The sequence below is a fragment of the Telopea speciosissima genome, chromosome 7, assembly GCF_018873765.1.
Source record: "Telopea speciosissima isolate NSW1024214 ecotype Mountain lineage chromosome 7, Tspe_v1, whole genome shotgun sequence".
NCBI lineage: Eukaryota > Viridiplantae > Streptophyta > Magnoliopsida > Proteales > Proteaceae > Telopea > Telopea speciosissima.
In genome coordinates, this window is record NC_057922.1 from 9,438,502 (window position 1) to 9,454,462 (window position 15,961).

Here is a 15,961-nt window from a genome sequence, read left to right on the forward strand (position 1 = left end):
TTAGGCAAGAGGATTCTTCCCTTACCCGTGGGGAAGGAAAACTCAATCCATGGAAAATATAGACCATATTATACAAAATATGAGATAATTTTATGTATGAAAATAGACTTTCAAAATGCATATTATCATCCTTGTTCCATATTATATATTTTAATCCGTATTTTCTGATAGCTAGCTGTCTTTTCTCTGAGCACACATGATAAAGGTGCTCTTTTAAAATACGAAAAATGAGTATATGATAATATATAATTATATTTCTTTAATAATTTAAGTAGCACCAAGTTGGACGACATTGACTACGATGAAAAATAGTGAAAAATGTGAGCATGCGATCACAATGTATATGCATCCTTACATACTATCTGTCATTTTTTCTTTTTTAATGACGTGTGATCTTTGTATATGAATCGACACCCACTCTTCTCGCCACTTTTAGTTGTGTATGATATCAATATTAAAGAACAATATATCGATCCCTCCCCTAGACAAAATATTCAAGATAAAAAAAAAAAAAGAAGTAACTTAGGATTGTGTTTGGATGACACATTTGTAACCAGCAAAAATCCCTTGCATATTTCCTCCAAGAGATCATCTAGAGGGAAATTGATCAGCTAAATTTTTGTAGTTTCTCTGGTCCTGGTTGTACACAAAAATTAATCCATCCCAATGCCACCAAAACACATTCTTATAATTCACCACAATAAATCAATTTCGGTTGTGTCCAGCCAAACATAACCTCAAAGAAATAGTCCCAATGTTATTATCATGCGCTGCCATTTGAATTTGAGCAATTTTCTTCTCATGTCCCTATCCACCTCCTAAAGTAATGCTTTCCAAATCATATCTTCCAAACAACCATATACATGGTCCTTGGGATGTGATTTCATAAGAATCTTTTCGTGCAAATGCAGCCAAACACAACCTTGGAAGGAAAGGCGGAAAGCCAATACGTTGCGTGTCCACATTTGAACTCCATCATCAGTTTGACATTTGCAATTAATTGAATTTACATAAATAGCCCCTAGATGCTCATCCAACAACTATAGTCAGCTCGAGTGCTCAATAGTCTCCAATCTCATATGTGTTGTTTGTTTCCCATGCAAAACATTCCCACTAAACGAACAAAAAATCAGCTACAACTACAAGAATAGAGAAGGACCCACAAGGTGAGTCCCCACAATAATGAAGTATACATGCATATATACATGTTGTATACCTAACAGTTCTTATCTATACTATCACTTGAAAAATCTAACATGCACCGTCCGATTGTCCGGCAATCAAATATCCATCACATGATCAGAATCTCAATGCCACCTCCACTTAATATCCATCTACACATGCACCACCAACCCAAATGCTACTACTAATATTGCTAGCTTTCCTACACAATTCGTGTGCCTCCCTCGCACGTGCACGCTCACAGACTTCAGTCTCGTGTGCCATGCAAGTATCGAAGATTCGGTTTTTTAATCTGATCCGTCCGATTCGAATCCTCATGACGTGGGACCTCAGAAGGGCTTCTGCAAGTACATGAACATGTCCTGCAAGGGATTCTGTAAGTTGCCGTTGGTGTTTTGAAACTGAGCAAAAGGGTTGTCAGTTACAGCGATGGCATCCATGTTATTAAATGGAACTTCGAGGGCTTTCTCCCATTCTCTCCATTTGGGTTCACTCTGCACCTCCCTCTCGTATGTGAACTCCGGCGATAGCCCGTGCTCCGAACAGCTGGAATCCGTGTGTAACCTCGGTATTGAATCTGACGTGTCCATGTACGGGAAATCTTCGGTCAACGACGGTACCATCGTCCATGACGGCGCCATCATTTTCCGTCCATGCATCGCCATGGTTTCCGGCTTCTGGTCAATGATTTCCGAGCAATTCGTCCTCGACGGCACCGGTTTCTGGTCGACGATGGTTTGCTTCTCTACGCTGCCCTTCTTATTGTAGATTCGGCACAGTACCCAATCATCGAGCTGCAAAAGGAATCAAATACGTCAGATAAGTCTAGATTCTTATGGGCCTTTCACGATGGAGGGTCCATTGAAAATGATAAGACATTTGCTACCCATCGTTTTATGAGGTTAGAATAGTCATTTCGTACCCTTAAGCTGTTCTTCTTGCGAGCCGACCTATCGACGTCGGCGAGGCGATACTCGTGCATGATCCAGTTGGTTTTCTCTCCCCTGGGTGCCTTCCCAGAATAGAACACCAGCGCCTTCTTGATTCCGATTGGTTTAGGGTGCCCAATCGGTTTATCTGCTCCAGTCGCCTTCCAGTACCCAGTCCCAGCCGCCCGGTTCGGCCGTGAACCGTTTGGGTACTTCCGGTCTCTGGGAGAGAAAAAGTACCATTCTTTCTCACCGTAAAGTGCCATGCCTGCATTTCCCAAACACAGACGAAAATCAGAAAAGAAAAGTTAATCACAAATGATTAGAAAAAGGGAAGATAGAGAAGATCAAGAAAAAATGGGGGTAATATGGTAATATACCTGGGAGCTGCCATGGGTTGTATTTGTAGAGATCAATTTCTGCGATGATCGGAACTCCGATCGGCTGTGCCGCACATTTACGGCAGAGATAGTGCATCACCAGCTCCTCGTCCGTTGGATGGAATCTGAAGCCCGGGGGTAATTCTAAATCAGCTGTCATTCTTCTGCTTCTTCTCTCTCTCTTTCTCAAAGATCTTGAGTTTCTTCTTCTTCTTCTTCTTCGGCTACTGCTTTCCTTTCTCCTTTTCTTCTTCGGGAGGGGAGGAAGGCGCTTGAAACTTAGAACCCAAGAGAGAGGGTCGTATATATAGACGCGATAAAAAGGCCGCGTGTCGAGATTGGCTGGTGGTGTCTAGAACTACACGTGGTTGTCACCACCCACCTTAGAGGAAGAGCTGAAGCTGACCGCAGCCGGACACGCGTCAACCTTTTAAAGCCTTTAACGACACTTGTCGATATCTCATATAAATGATTCTGTCATTCCTTGCGTCACCCGTTTTGGACGGATTCACAAGTCGGCTCTCGGCTCTACCCAACGGCCCCTATCTAGGGCTGTATGTTTCTTGCCCCCACGGTCCATTGTGAGCTGGCAATTCAAAGGTGGGTGAGCCATCACACGTCAGCTTCGAGGTTTCGACGATTATTGACTGACGTCACTCAGCCTTGTGGTTTTATCCGCAGAAGATCCCAAGTCCATCTTCAAAGGAATCCGCAGCCCGCATGCTCGTATCTTCGTTCATCCAACGGTATAGATCGCCTGCAAAAACAGATACCAATTGGACGGATAAGGAGATTTGAAGCATCAAAAGGACAAAACGACAAGATTTGGGATGGATGATGAGTATCTGGCGTGGTCAAGGCACGGGTCTCGAGAACAAATGTGAGGCTTGGCGGAAAAGCACTGAAGTGAGTAGTTGTCATCTAGTGGAGTAACGAACAAAAATGTTGTTTGACGAGTCACTCAGCAACATTCTCTGCTGACGTGGTAGGCGGCTTACGTGGATAAGGACGACGAAGCTACTCGGAAACTTGTATAATGTTAGGGGGGGAGGAATCTATGCGCCGCCTGCCGTATATTGGCATCTCTAACCATAGATTATACGTATCGGGTGTGCGTTTTTAGATAAATAGAAGTAGGGAAACCAATCAGATGAGGTTAGAGAGCATCTTTCAATGACCAAGGAGCTGATGCTTTTTGCTTTGACTTGATTGGAGTGTAATGGATGAAGATTCCAATAATATATGAGACTACCTAAACCACGTCAGAAGGAAACCTGTCCACTAGATCAGACTGTCAAAATCTTAAAAACGGAAGCACTGCTTTTTTAGTGGGCTGAGTTGGATGATCTGGTTTGATAAATCCTTACATATTGTTTAAACTTAAAAGGTTAACCCGGGAATGTACCGGATAAGTTAAGGATGTATGGACAAGATTGTAGAACATGTGCGGCGAGATTAAAGATTTCAATCCAACAGTTTTGAGGAATGTGGAGATAAATTAATACGATGTCTTGAGAGTATAGTAAGAAATCCTATATCTTTCGTGGTTGACAACAAATGTCTGTCTGTGACTCTGTGGTGTGGCCAGTAATTTAGTAAGAAATTGTTGGCCCTAAGACCAAATAAAAGAACCATAATCTGATGCGTGTAAGCCGGCGGAATGTCCTTTTAGAACATCACATCATCACTCGCTTTATAAATTGGAGAGGAGAAACAAAGTGGGTAGGCTTGACTTTTCCTTTTTCTTCATTTCCCATTTTCCCTCCCTCTCTTGGTTAGATAAAGAAGTGGTCTACATGAGGTGAACTTGAGCGCAGTTTTCTGAAGCATTTTTTGGGCAAAACCAAGTAGGTTTTTTATTTGTAATTTTTATGAATAAGAAAACAAATTATCTAAGGAGAGAGATAATATAAGCAATAAGACTGTTCCTGATCCCACATGTTGATTGGGCGAGCATATTATAATAGATTATAAAGCCTGTTATTCCCACTTTCACAAAAAATAATTGTTTCAGAATATAGATCCAACTGAGAAAAAATATGAAGAGAGTGTCAAGGCATTGATGATCCAAAACGTTTTCCGATCATTTCCTACAGATTTTGAGACACATTTCACACTTGAAAGTTAAACCATCCTAGGCTATGAACAACCTTTAAGCCTTTGAGAAGCGTTTCAAAAAAAAAAGTTGTTTATTAAAATACTGTCAAAACCCTAATTCAGATCTTCTACAGCGCGTTGCCTATACCGGTCATAGTGGTCCAAACACATTATCGTGCACAATATCCGCCTTACCCCTGCTCAGGTAAGGTTCTCGGGTAGGGGTAAGGCGGACATTGTGCAAGGCGATGTGTCTGAGCCGCTATGGCTGCTACGGACAATGCAACATAGATGATCACAATCCCCAAAACCCCAGTTCTTTGAAGCTTCGAACCTTCTCTTGTTTTTAGTTAACTGCAACGTTAAATTATTCAAAAATAATAAAAAAAACCTTTTCTAAATGGTTGAAAAAATAAGTAATTAAAATAGAAACATTAATATAAAAGTAGTGTTGCAGCTATGGTTTAAATAATCGGTATTAGATTGGCCATGTTAGTAGACCTGTATCGATGCCGACACCGACAATATGTGTTTGATTCTTAATCAATGTAATGGTACAGACTAGGGATAAGTCTATCTAAAAAAATTTACCAAAAGTTAGATTAAAACCATCTGATCCAAGCTGATCCATAATGCTTCTTTAAAGTGAATGCATTTTGTAGTTTTAAAAGGGAATGTCTTTGTTTGATCTTTGAAAAAGGTTTCTTGCAGGATCAAAACCCTAGGGTTTCACTAGTGGGTTTCCACACTTTCACTCTCCACAATCAAATGTACTTTTATTAGTGGCTTTTGATTGAAGGCCGGCCAAGGTTTACCCTCCACGTGGTAACATTTGAGATCACCTTAGGTTTTTAGTCATGACTTTACTTCAAGTTTGATCCTACCACAACTTTGAATCGGATACCATTTGTTAGGGACTTACGAAAAATTCATCCTAAAAAATTAACCATTAGGAAAAAGATATTCAATTACCTATAAATTCTTCATATTTTTCATTCATATTCGATGTGAAATTATTTTTTTCTACCTTCCCATGTAGAATCCCACTATTTATTTTTGTATATTTTCATATAAAAATGTCACTCTCATCAATGCACGTGGGAGGATTTTTAGGTATAGAAAGACTATTGGAAGAAAAACGAAGTTGGTATGGTCAGATATTCGTTATGCTTGGAATTCAACTTAACTGAGCAAATAACCATAGAAACTTGATTGACAGAGTTACAATGTTGGGTCATGTCAAAGAAGACATGAACGAAGAAGAAAGAAGGCCACTACTGCCAATTGTTCCTTCAAGGAGTTTTTATGGAAAAGTCCACTAGTGATTATCCATGAAATTTAAAATTTGATTTGTGTTTTGAAAGCTACAGGCCAGAGGGTCCATATCATGTCCAGCAATAAAGATACTTCCGTATGGGGATTGTGGAATTTTATGTAGGCATCAATGATTATGCTTAATATGATCTTATCGATAACAAGACAGCAACACTTGATTGATACCTCTTTCATTATCGAAAGTACCCAATTTTTCATTTAAATTTTTTTTTTTTTTAGGGTTTATCCCAACATGAAGGCCCTAATAAAAACCCTTAAGGTATTTGATGGAGAGTTTCTCGAATACACGGAGGCACTAGGGACTTGAACACACCGATGTGGGGTTATAACTCTGTAATTCTTAGTACCTCATTGTTGAGGTCCTAAGCAGAAGTAACGACTTTACATCGGATGTTAAAGTATCTCATTTTTAATGATTAGCTTTTAAAGGTAAATTATACCTGAATCCTAACACTCACTCATGTATAGGTGGATTGAAACGTCGTCATACACGTGAAAAGATAACACGATAGAAAGAACTAGTGAAACATGAGTAATACTATGTTGGAGGATCCAACTTACCAAAACCTTAAAACATTAGTTTGAGAGAATTACTTAAATATATGAAGGCACCAAGGACCTGAAAAAATCGATGTGAGCTATAACTATATAACTATGGTTTATGTATCAATATCGGATCAGTTGTATATATATATGTGAGGTATAATTTTGTAACCATGGTTTTAGGTATCGGTATCGAATCGGTGGCCGGTTTGTATCAATATCATCCAAGATTGAGACTGATGTTGATACCTAATCGATACCGTTTCAATGGTATCGGAACAAGGGAGGGTAAAACGATCCAAAAAATAAAGAAATCAATATTTTGAGGGGCAAAATGATCCGATCTACTATGATACAACCAATTGGGGTGGGTAAAATGGTCCAAAAAATAAATAAATCGATATTTTGAGGGGCAAAACGATCCAATCTACTCCGATATAATCAATCCATATTGGTATCGGTATTGTCTGAGACTTATAAGGGTATTAATACCGATACCTAAGTCCACGTCTGTAACTCCAACCCCCCCCCCCCTCTCACGTGTAAACGAAATGAGATATCGTAAATCCAAATTTTTTTTTCTCAATAATAATATATTCAATTCAAAACCTTATGATATTAGATGGAGAGAGTTTCCCAAGTATAGACAGTCACCGATTCTAGACTCTAACTTCATAACTCTCAACAATTAGTGTTAAAACTACATTGACTTAGTACAAAATGTTTTTCCCTGAACAAGACATGAGTTTGTTATGTACACGAAGAAGCAATTTTATGTGTAAATGGTTTGGACACGAAACAGCAGTTTCAGTATTTATTGGAACTAAATGAGTCATTAATTGACACACACCCCTGAGCCAGGCGCCGACGCCCAAATCCAATTAACTGGGTTGTGGACAACGACAAACCGACGGTCCACTCAACTCTTCTCATGTTTAATTGCATAAACCCACGTAGCTCACACTGGTTTTCTCGCCAACTCGACCGACATAGATAGCTACCAATTAAGACGACTTCGGTGGTATCTAATTTAAAAAAAAAAAAAAAAAAAAACCGTGAAACTTTTTGATCTGCTTAGGATAGTATGGGTAAATGTAATCTAAGTGGGCAGGTTGAAAAAGAATCTCTAAATAGCACTTAAATATGAATTTTTATTTTCTCGTGCACCGCCCAATGCACCCACATGGTGCATCGGACGGTGCACCTATGAAGTATTTTTTATTTTTATCTTCCAAGTGTATAGATGCACCATGTGGGTGCACTAGACATTGCATCAGACTTGAGACGGTAAAGATTCCTTAAATATTTGTCATGTGGATGGATCTAAAATTTGTGGATAAGTAGACCCCCAATGTTCAAAAACCTCGAATCAAGATTCAGATTGGTCTCGATTGATTTCCATTAGAATTGGTTCAGATTCAATGGAAATCAACTAAAATACACATTAACCCTAGTTTTCATATAAAATTGGTTTGATCTGGATTAATTGCAATCAGGATTGACTGAAAATCAATTCTAATCCAAATTGACCCCAATCGACTAATCTGATCTAATTTTTTGATACTGTGTAAACCCCAAGATCCTTTGTTCACATGATCAACTTTGCTTGGATATCTTTTGGGGTTCATACTTTTCTTGTTTCTTTAACTTATGTTGTTTTAGGTTATAACCCTATTTTGTTAAATATATCTCGTTCAGTCTCTTTTTTTTTATTTTTTCACTTCAAGTTGCTTGGGTCATGTATCCATAATTTTTTTTTTCATTTTTTAAAAATAAATGAAACTCTGTGGACATAAAAAAAATAATTTCTATTTTAAACAAATTATATATAAAACCGAAAATATTTGACCTAAATTAAGAGAGGAATAGAAAGGAAAATGAGTCAATGTGAAAACAAAAATTTTTCGTACTTGCTTTATCTTGTTGCCTCATAAAAAAATAAAAATAAAAGTAAGAGCTTTAGTTTCGACAGCCAATCATATCAGTGTCTTTACCTTGCTTGGTGTCTTATGCTGTATTCAAATAACCACGTGCAAAAAATAAATTAAGAGGATAAGAAGTCAACATTCTCGGACGGTTGGAGAAAGTTCAAAAAGATGATGAAGATGATGAATATTTGAATCTAACGTTGAACTTTGACTGATGAAGAGTATATCCCAATAGGGTATTCCTTGATGCAAGTGCTTTCGCTTGTCTTGCAAGAAATCCCTTAAATTGCCCAAGGGTTGGGTTTTATTTGATAAAAATCGTCTGCACCGATCTGGCGGTGCACTCTGGTACAGCCGTGCGAGTTTGACACGTTGATGCGATGACAATCAACAATGCCAAACTCAAGAAGATAAAAAGAAAAACAAAAAGTGCAATCGAGCTCACACCGTTGAATGTCGTCGCATTCATGTGTTGAGCTTGCAAGGTCGCATCGCAGTGCATCACCAGATCAGTGCACTACAGAGGATTTTTTCCCCATGTTATTCCACAAAATATGGATTAAGTCAAAATCAATTTTAAGCAAAGGAAAAAATATATATTAATTTCCTTCTTAATTTAGAAAACGATTGACACTTTGGAAAATTATTAAGATTCGATTTCAAAGAGAAGCAATATATATGCGCATCTATAGTTGTTGATGTCGTTTAGATAAGAGATTTTCTTATTGACATCCCTTAAAATGTCAAATAATTTTTAATTTTATTTAAAAGAAAAGAATGGATACATCATCGCTCTTGTATGCTTCCTCGTCCTACGTTTATATTGGTCATGAGTCATGACGGCTTTTGATGATGACATAAAGATAAGGGGTGCTCTTTTCTGGATGGGACCCAAGGGCTACGCCTCATGCACCAACCAATGAGCATACACGATGACACAAAAAATGACGAAATTTCTACTATACATGGGGGGCATGGTGGTCATTTTGGCCACATTCTCCCTAAAGAAAAGATTCACTTTTAATTTCATTTTGAAAACCCTCTTATACCCTTAATTTAAACAACTTTAGGTATCATTAAAACAATCCCAATAAAAAATGGGGACAAGATTTCTACATGCGGAATCCTTTTCCATCGCCAAGTAGGCTTTAGGAACAGCAACAAGCGGATTCAGTTCAGTGTATGTATCATTTATACAATACATGCCCTGCTTAGGGATTTTTTTCCTCTAAGGTTCCCTCACCCATTCAGTTGTGAGGTTCTCTTTATGGATGTTCGACACGTGTCAGAGAGAAATCCAACGGTTATGACGTGAAATACACTTCATGATAGAGGAAAAAAATCCCCTGCTTAGAGTATTGTAAAACCTGTATCTGTCTCCACAAAACATGCATGAGACTGTAGGTCCAAATTGGGTTGGTTCAGTTTGATTTCTGATTTTTATCAAATTGACTTAACTATTTCATATGGAGTTCACATGAGGCCCTCATGGTTAGAATAGAAGAAAGAGTGTGTCAGTGTAGGTTCCAAGTATAAAGAAATCTGTACAAGGATGGCGCATGATTCCTTTTCTCATATATAATAATAAAAAGAACAAGTCGGTCTGATCGATTTAGATTTTGTACTTGTTTCCAAAACCCAAATCCAAAATTGCGCATTAAGAATTGGATTTTGGTTCAATTTGGTTTTACGATTGCTTCCTATCAATCTAAAGTATAACCATTGCATGCCTATTGTAGGAATCCTTTCTCCACCATTCACTTCCATGTGGCAACTTTGATACCGCATAAATTGGATAAAGTTTTCCTATACTGTAGGTGAAAGAAAGGTACAACCATCTAAGGTCATAAATATTCATCCCCCTATAGTACAAAGTCGATACTATTCCTATATTGCTCCTTGATACCCAATGCACGCCATCTGAACCCCTCAGTTAAAGGGATTTTCCCTTGACCCTGGGCGAAGGAAAACTATCTCTGCAAAATTTGGTAGATATGTTTTTCATATATATAAATATATTTTAGTTAAGATAGATAGATATGTTTTTCATATATGTCATCACTTAAATTTTTCTTTTAAATGTGGAATTGACTGATTGGTAGAGACTGGGGAAGAAACCATGCAACAATATCAACAAGATTTTGACTCATTTGATTGAGATAGTCGACCAAATTTGACATGTGATGTTTAACCTAAGAGCATCTCATCTATCCCATGACCAAAATATCAAATCATCTAATCCATGTGACATAAAGATAGTGATGTATGTTTGTAGGCATGGGTTCTACCAAAAAAAACAGTTTGTAGGCATGGGTTTCTACAATGGGTCTGTAAGAATTCTTTTTCCAAATTAATTGTAATTCTTTTCATTTTTATTTTAGGCTCTGTTTAATTGCAAGTAAAGTAAAATAAATTTTTAAAAATAAAAATTTTTGTAACTAAATAATGTTGTATTTATACTTTTCAAATAGAATCTTTATTTTCCACTTGAAATCTAAGAATTTTGGTATTGATCACAAAAGTATCCATTTTATTTATGTTTTAATTTCATTTTCCTTATATTGTCTTCATTAAAACTAGAAAGAAGTCATGACCATAGTTAGTAAAAACAGGAACGGCAAAAAAAAACGGAGTCTTATAGTATGAGTTTTAAATGGTAAAAAATTACAAATGGACGGTCAAATAAAACAGTCAAAAACTAGAGAACAGTAAAAAACATAAAACGGACGGTATGGGTTTTAAACGTTTATGTTTAAAAAAAAAAAAAACAAAAAAAATGATATTATTCTCGTATAAATTGAGGAATTTTTATTTGAAATATATACTTCTAATTTCGGTGTCTGTGTATCGATCTTGAGTTGAAGGTGATGTCATGTAAAATGTAGCCATTCGAGTCATCTTTACGTCGGTGAAAGAATCATGCCAATCAGAGTGTGGGACAAAGAGATATAATCATTAAAGTAAACTATTGTTCAACAAGTCCAAAGACTTTAAAAATGCCAATAAAACATAAATGTGTTTTAAATGCGTTTAAAACAGTAATGCTTGTCGTTTACCTTTTTTTCCAAACATACAGCAAAACGTGTTTAAAACGGTAAAAAACGAGAATGCATTTTTGCTAACAGAGATCATGACCTCATAAAACCAATCTATGTGTTATGTCACTAATATAATTAAAAACCCTTCTTTCCACATTGGAAAAAAATAGTGACATTAGTCATGAAATGTATTTTCCTAAAGGCAAGAAACAAGACCATAAAATGGGAATTTAATATTATTCAATATCATTTAAAAGAAAAAACATTATTCACCATACATTGACAAAAAAATTGCATGTTATTTCATTGGCTTCCGCATTGATCCAGAGATTACACGACTAGACATCGATCTCTTGTCTTAATGCAATATCAATTTATGCTAATTTTTTAATATCGTTTTCAAAAGAATGTGGCAATATCCTGGCTCAGAATTGGAAGACCACCACGACCATGTGCTTTCTCCTTCCAAAGTCATTTATGAAGACTAATAGTAAAGATATTGAAACTAATTTTATGTTAAACATTGATTTTTCAAGAAATATCTTTTTGTTAAAACAAACAAAGCCTTGGGATTTTTTTTTTAGGGTAAAAGATCTCTGTCCGGGAGTGTGGCCTATGTCAGCACTCCCATGAGTCTATCTCTCTCTTCCCCATGTGAAAAGATACCTCTGCCCCCTTATTTTAAGGAAGAGAGAGATAGACACATGGGAGTCCCAGACAGAAAACTGTTTCCCTTTTTTTTATTAACCATTGTCAAAGTTCAGAGGTTCATAACATATTTTTCCCATTCGAATAAATTATGACAAATTCTCAAATAATCACAAAAAAGATAGGGGTGAGTTTTTTGTATACAGTCGTGCATGGTGCATGATCGTGTTTACAACTATTAAATGGACATGATCATGTGTGGTATACAACCCCTCATTTCCATCTAATGGTTACAGGTGCAAACGTGCACCATGCATGGCCATGCACAAAATCCTTTACCAAAAAGAAAGGATAATATAAGATTCCTCTCTTTGCCTTTCCTCCTCTACTAATTTTTGTCATTTTCTAACCACGTACGTGGCACCCAGATAAAGAAACCTAAGAGAAGTAGCTCTTATCTTAAATCCCATTTTCTTTCAGTGGAAAAAGAAAAAGTGCCCTAGTATTGGATGCATGGCATAATAAATTAAGATGTTTGAATTCAAACTCCTCAATTTTAGGTATTGAAGATAAAAAGGATATGGTTCCAATGATAACTAGGTATCCTCCTCACATAATCTGCATTTTTGATATTGAATTGAAAGTTTTCCTTTATCCATGGTAAAGAGAGAATCTTTTAATCCACAGATTCTACCGGTTGAATGAGACTCCTAAAATAGTGTCAAAAGGTATTTTGAACTTTATACAATAGGAACAAAGGGAGCAATAATTGCCCCAATCCCTACATTCTCTTCACCCATGATGAAGAATTTTTTTTTTCTTTGGTATTATCCCTATTTGGCAAACTATCAAATTTCGATTTTTCAGAATATCCTTGGTTCTTTTGCCTTAGGTTGTCAACATCAAAAGATTTGACCTAGTTAGCTTGGTGGTGGGGGGGGGGGGGAGTGGGGGGCGGGGGGAGATCAAGATTAAAAATGCTGCTTTTTGATAGGTGTTCTGTCCAACTATGTAAACTAGGAAGAGTGAGATAGGTAGACACATGGGGTGGGCAAAATGACCGTCGTCCCGTCTTTTTCCATGTGTTTGGGTGCACCATATGCCCCATGCACTCCAGAGCGGAGAACATCACCCCTATTTTGATATATATGTATCTTTGTTCTCAAATCAGCACAGACCATATAATTATCTGTTTGCCGATCTAGTTATGCTACATGTACAAACCATTTTGCAGGGTGATTAGAACTCATCAATTCCATTAGCACCTTCAATAGATTGACCATGCAGAAATTTTCAATGTTGCCGAAGGAGATCTCATATTGACCCTCATATTGAGCTGCTTGACTACCCGAAAGACAAGTAACTACTAAACACCTATATAATAATTAAAGGGATGAGGGCAAGGCCATGCTTCCTTGTCATGTGGTAGATTTGCATGAATGCGAGGGAAACCATTTGATAATGGACCCTACAACCATCTCAAGGGTCAAATTTCAACCTGAAACAAGTATATAAGTGATCAATATGTCTAACTTAGAGTTTCATCAAATTACAAGAATACTATGAAGAATACAATTTCATAGTATTCTGTGATTTTTTTGTCATTGGACAAGGTATTTTTTTTTTCGTTCAAGACTAAAGTTTGACCAATAAGATTGGCATGGACAAGGTAAATTTTTTTTTCCGTTCAGCCAATGTTTGCCATGTACCAAGTCACGACGGATACAGATGATCACTAACAATCAGAAACAAGGTTCTTGCATGAAATTAAAATGAAATATTCTATTAATATTATTATATAATTAATTCAAAATCTCATTATAAAAATTTTTCTATTATTATACCCAAATATAATCATCCAATTAAATTGCACCATGTCATCAGAGCGTTGAAGCCTATTAACGATTAAAGATCCAACAGATCACTTCCATGACCTGCTCCAATAAGGAGACTACCAAAAACGGCGCAACACACCACGTAAATGTGGGTTAATCCTTCCTTGTGCCAACTTACTTCTATAAAGAAACTATAAGAGTAGTGCCTACGATTCTAGTCAATCAAGGATTACACTCCTAAAGAGACTCTTATCAATGATATTCTTATCATGAATAGAAGACTACTAGATTGGGGCTCTCTCCACCACCTCTTCTGCTAGCCAGGAACTCTATAAATACTCAGGTATCACCACGTACAGATCCTTCTTGAATATTAACAATTATTGCTTAGAGAGATCTGACTTATGCATTAGAGAGTCTCTGCTGGTGTAAAGCAGCCCTCTGGTGCTTACTCTACTCTTCTGTGCAGGCTATAGGGTAGGAAGATAATCTATGGAGATTTCTTGACGCAACAACTATATTTTGCAACTAAATTCCTTGATTGTAAGGGGAAAAAAAAATGATTTCATTTTAAAAGTATGATTACTTATTGAATCCTTCTACCGCCAATATGCCTAGTGAGTATAACGCTTCATTATTTGTCACTTGACAGTATATGGGTTGGGGTTGATCCATGTGTAGAGGACCTTGCATACATCTCAATGACGAAATTTTATTTCAAATAAAGCAAGGAAAGTTGCTCAAACTCTTATTCAAATTTATAGTAAAATTATCAAAACATCATCAAATGGAGACGAATATAAAATACAAAATGGGATCTTTTGTAATGCTATTTCCTCTACTCATTTTAAGTTGAAATTGTACCAATGAGATGCTTGACTGATTCTCTACCACAGGAACTAACCCATGTTCTGTCATGTGACAAATAGTGAAGCATTATACTTTTTTTTTTCAAAGAGCAAACATTAAGAAGTTGTAACTGTTTCTCTATTCAACAAAACCAAAAATAAGGAAAAATCAGACGTTTATAAGAACTATGTCACGTTAAATATTTAAATGAACAATTTTTGTGTGAACCAAGGGTCATGGTGAGCTTCAATGATAAGAACTCAATGATAAGAACCCACAACATGCACTCTATGATGCAATTTCTCTGAGATTTGGCAGCCACAAAAGATCCTCAAGGGATTGAAACCTCTAGCGTGGAGAGGACAGAAGCGCTCGACTAATAATACCCGTGGCTTCAAGGTAGCGATCATTTACCACCAAAAAAATTTAAAAAAAAAAAAAAAAAAAAAAAAAAGGGTAGCGATCCACACATCTTGAAATGCAACTACTTTCACTCCCACTCAGGCTTGTCCCTGGCTTTGTAATGCACTTTTCAAAGCACTTCCCTCTTATCGTCTCAACGAACTCCTCCATGTAAGCCTGGGCAAGCTGAGTCTTCAACTGGTCCATGATGGCCTCTGTTGACGGTTGGGACGACGACCCGCTCGAAGGCGATGAAAATGGATCCATCTTTTCTCTGCGTCCTCTCTCTCTCTCTCTCTCTCTTTTGCAAGCTCGACTGCCTTGGCCATCAACAAAATTAGAACCCTAATTCCTTAAGAAGAAAATCTTTGGGCCTTTGGGCTTCACGGCCCTTGGGTTGGATGGTGCAATGATAGTAAAGAAAACTGTTATTATATATACTTCACTAGGCATAGTGATAGTAAAGAAAACTGTTATTATATATATTAAAATTTTAAGATAGTTACACAAACAAAACTTTCTATATTTTTTAGGAGCCTAAAGGACCTGGTAGACTTACCCTTGCCTTATTGGGCCAACAAAAGAATTGGTGCAAAATCTTTCGATTGTGGCCATTCTTAAATCCTTGAAGTGATTCAGGGACTTACCCTTGCCCTATTAAATTGGGTAAAAATTTGTAGTATATATTTCCATTACTAGATTGTTAAATCTATACTTAATTTTTCATAAAAATATTTTGTGAAAAGAAAAATCTTACTGTGACCAAATTGATGACAAATCTTATCATTTCACATA

General features: G+C 36.9%; 1 protein-coding gene across 1 annotated transcript; it reads right to left on the reverse strand.

Moving 5' to 3' along the window:
• Positions 1 to 1,084: 1,084 nt before the first annotated feature.
• On the reverse strand, positions 1,085 to 2,740 carry LOC122668835 (NAC domain-containing protein 2-like). The gene is made up of 3 exons (XM_043865381.1): positions 2,492 to 2,740; positions 2,105 to 2,379; positions 1,085 to 1,976 (listed from the first exon to the last, which is right to left on the reverse strand). The coding sequence occupies exons 1-3, from the start codon at positions 2,649 to 2,651 to the stop codon at positions 1,512 to 1,514; spliced, it is 900 nt and encodes a 299-aa protein (XP_043721316.1). The 5' UTR covers positions 2,652 to 2,740; the 3' UTR covers positions 1,085 to 1,511.
• Positions 2,741 to 15,961: the final 13,221 nt, after the last annotated feature.

Excerpts from the sequence above, each read along its gene's own strand:
- LOC122668835 (XM_043865381.1), bottom strand. The coding sequence starts at position 2,651 with ATGACAGCTGATTTAGAATTACCCCCGGGCTTCAGATTCCATCCAACG. Across the intron at positions 2,380-2,491 it reads CAACCCATGGCAGCTCCCAG|GCATGGCACTTTACGGTGAG; the intron begins GTATATTACCAT and ends TGGGAAATGCAG. Across the intron at positions 1,977-2,104 it reads GCAAGAAGAACAGCTTAAGG|CTCGATGATTGGGTACTGTG; the intron begins GTACGAAATGAC and ends TTCCTTTTGCAG.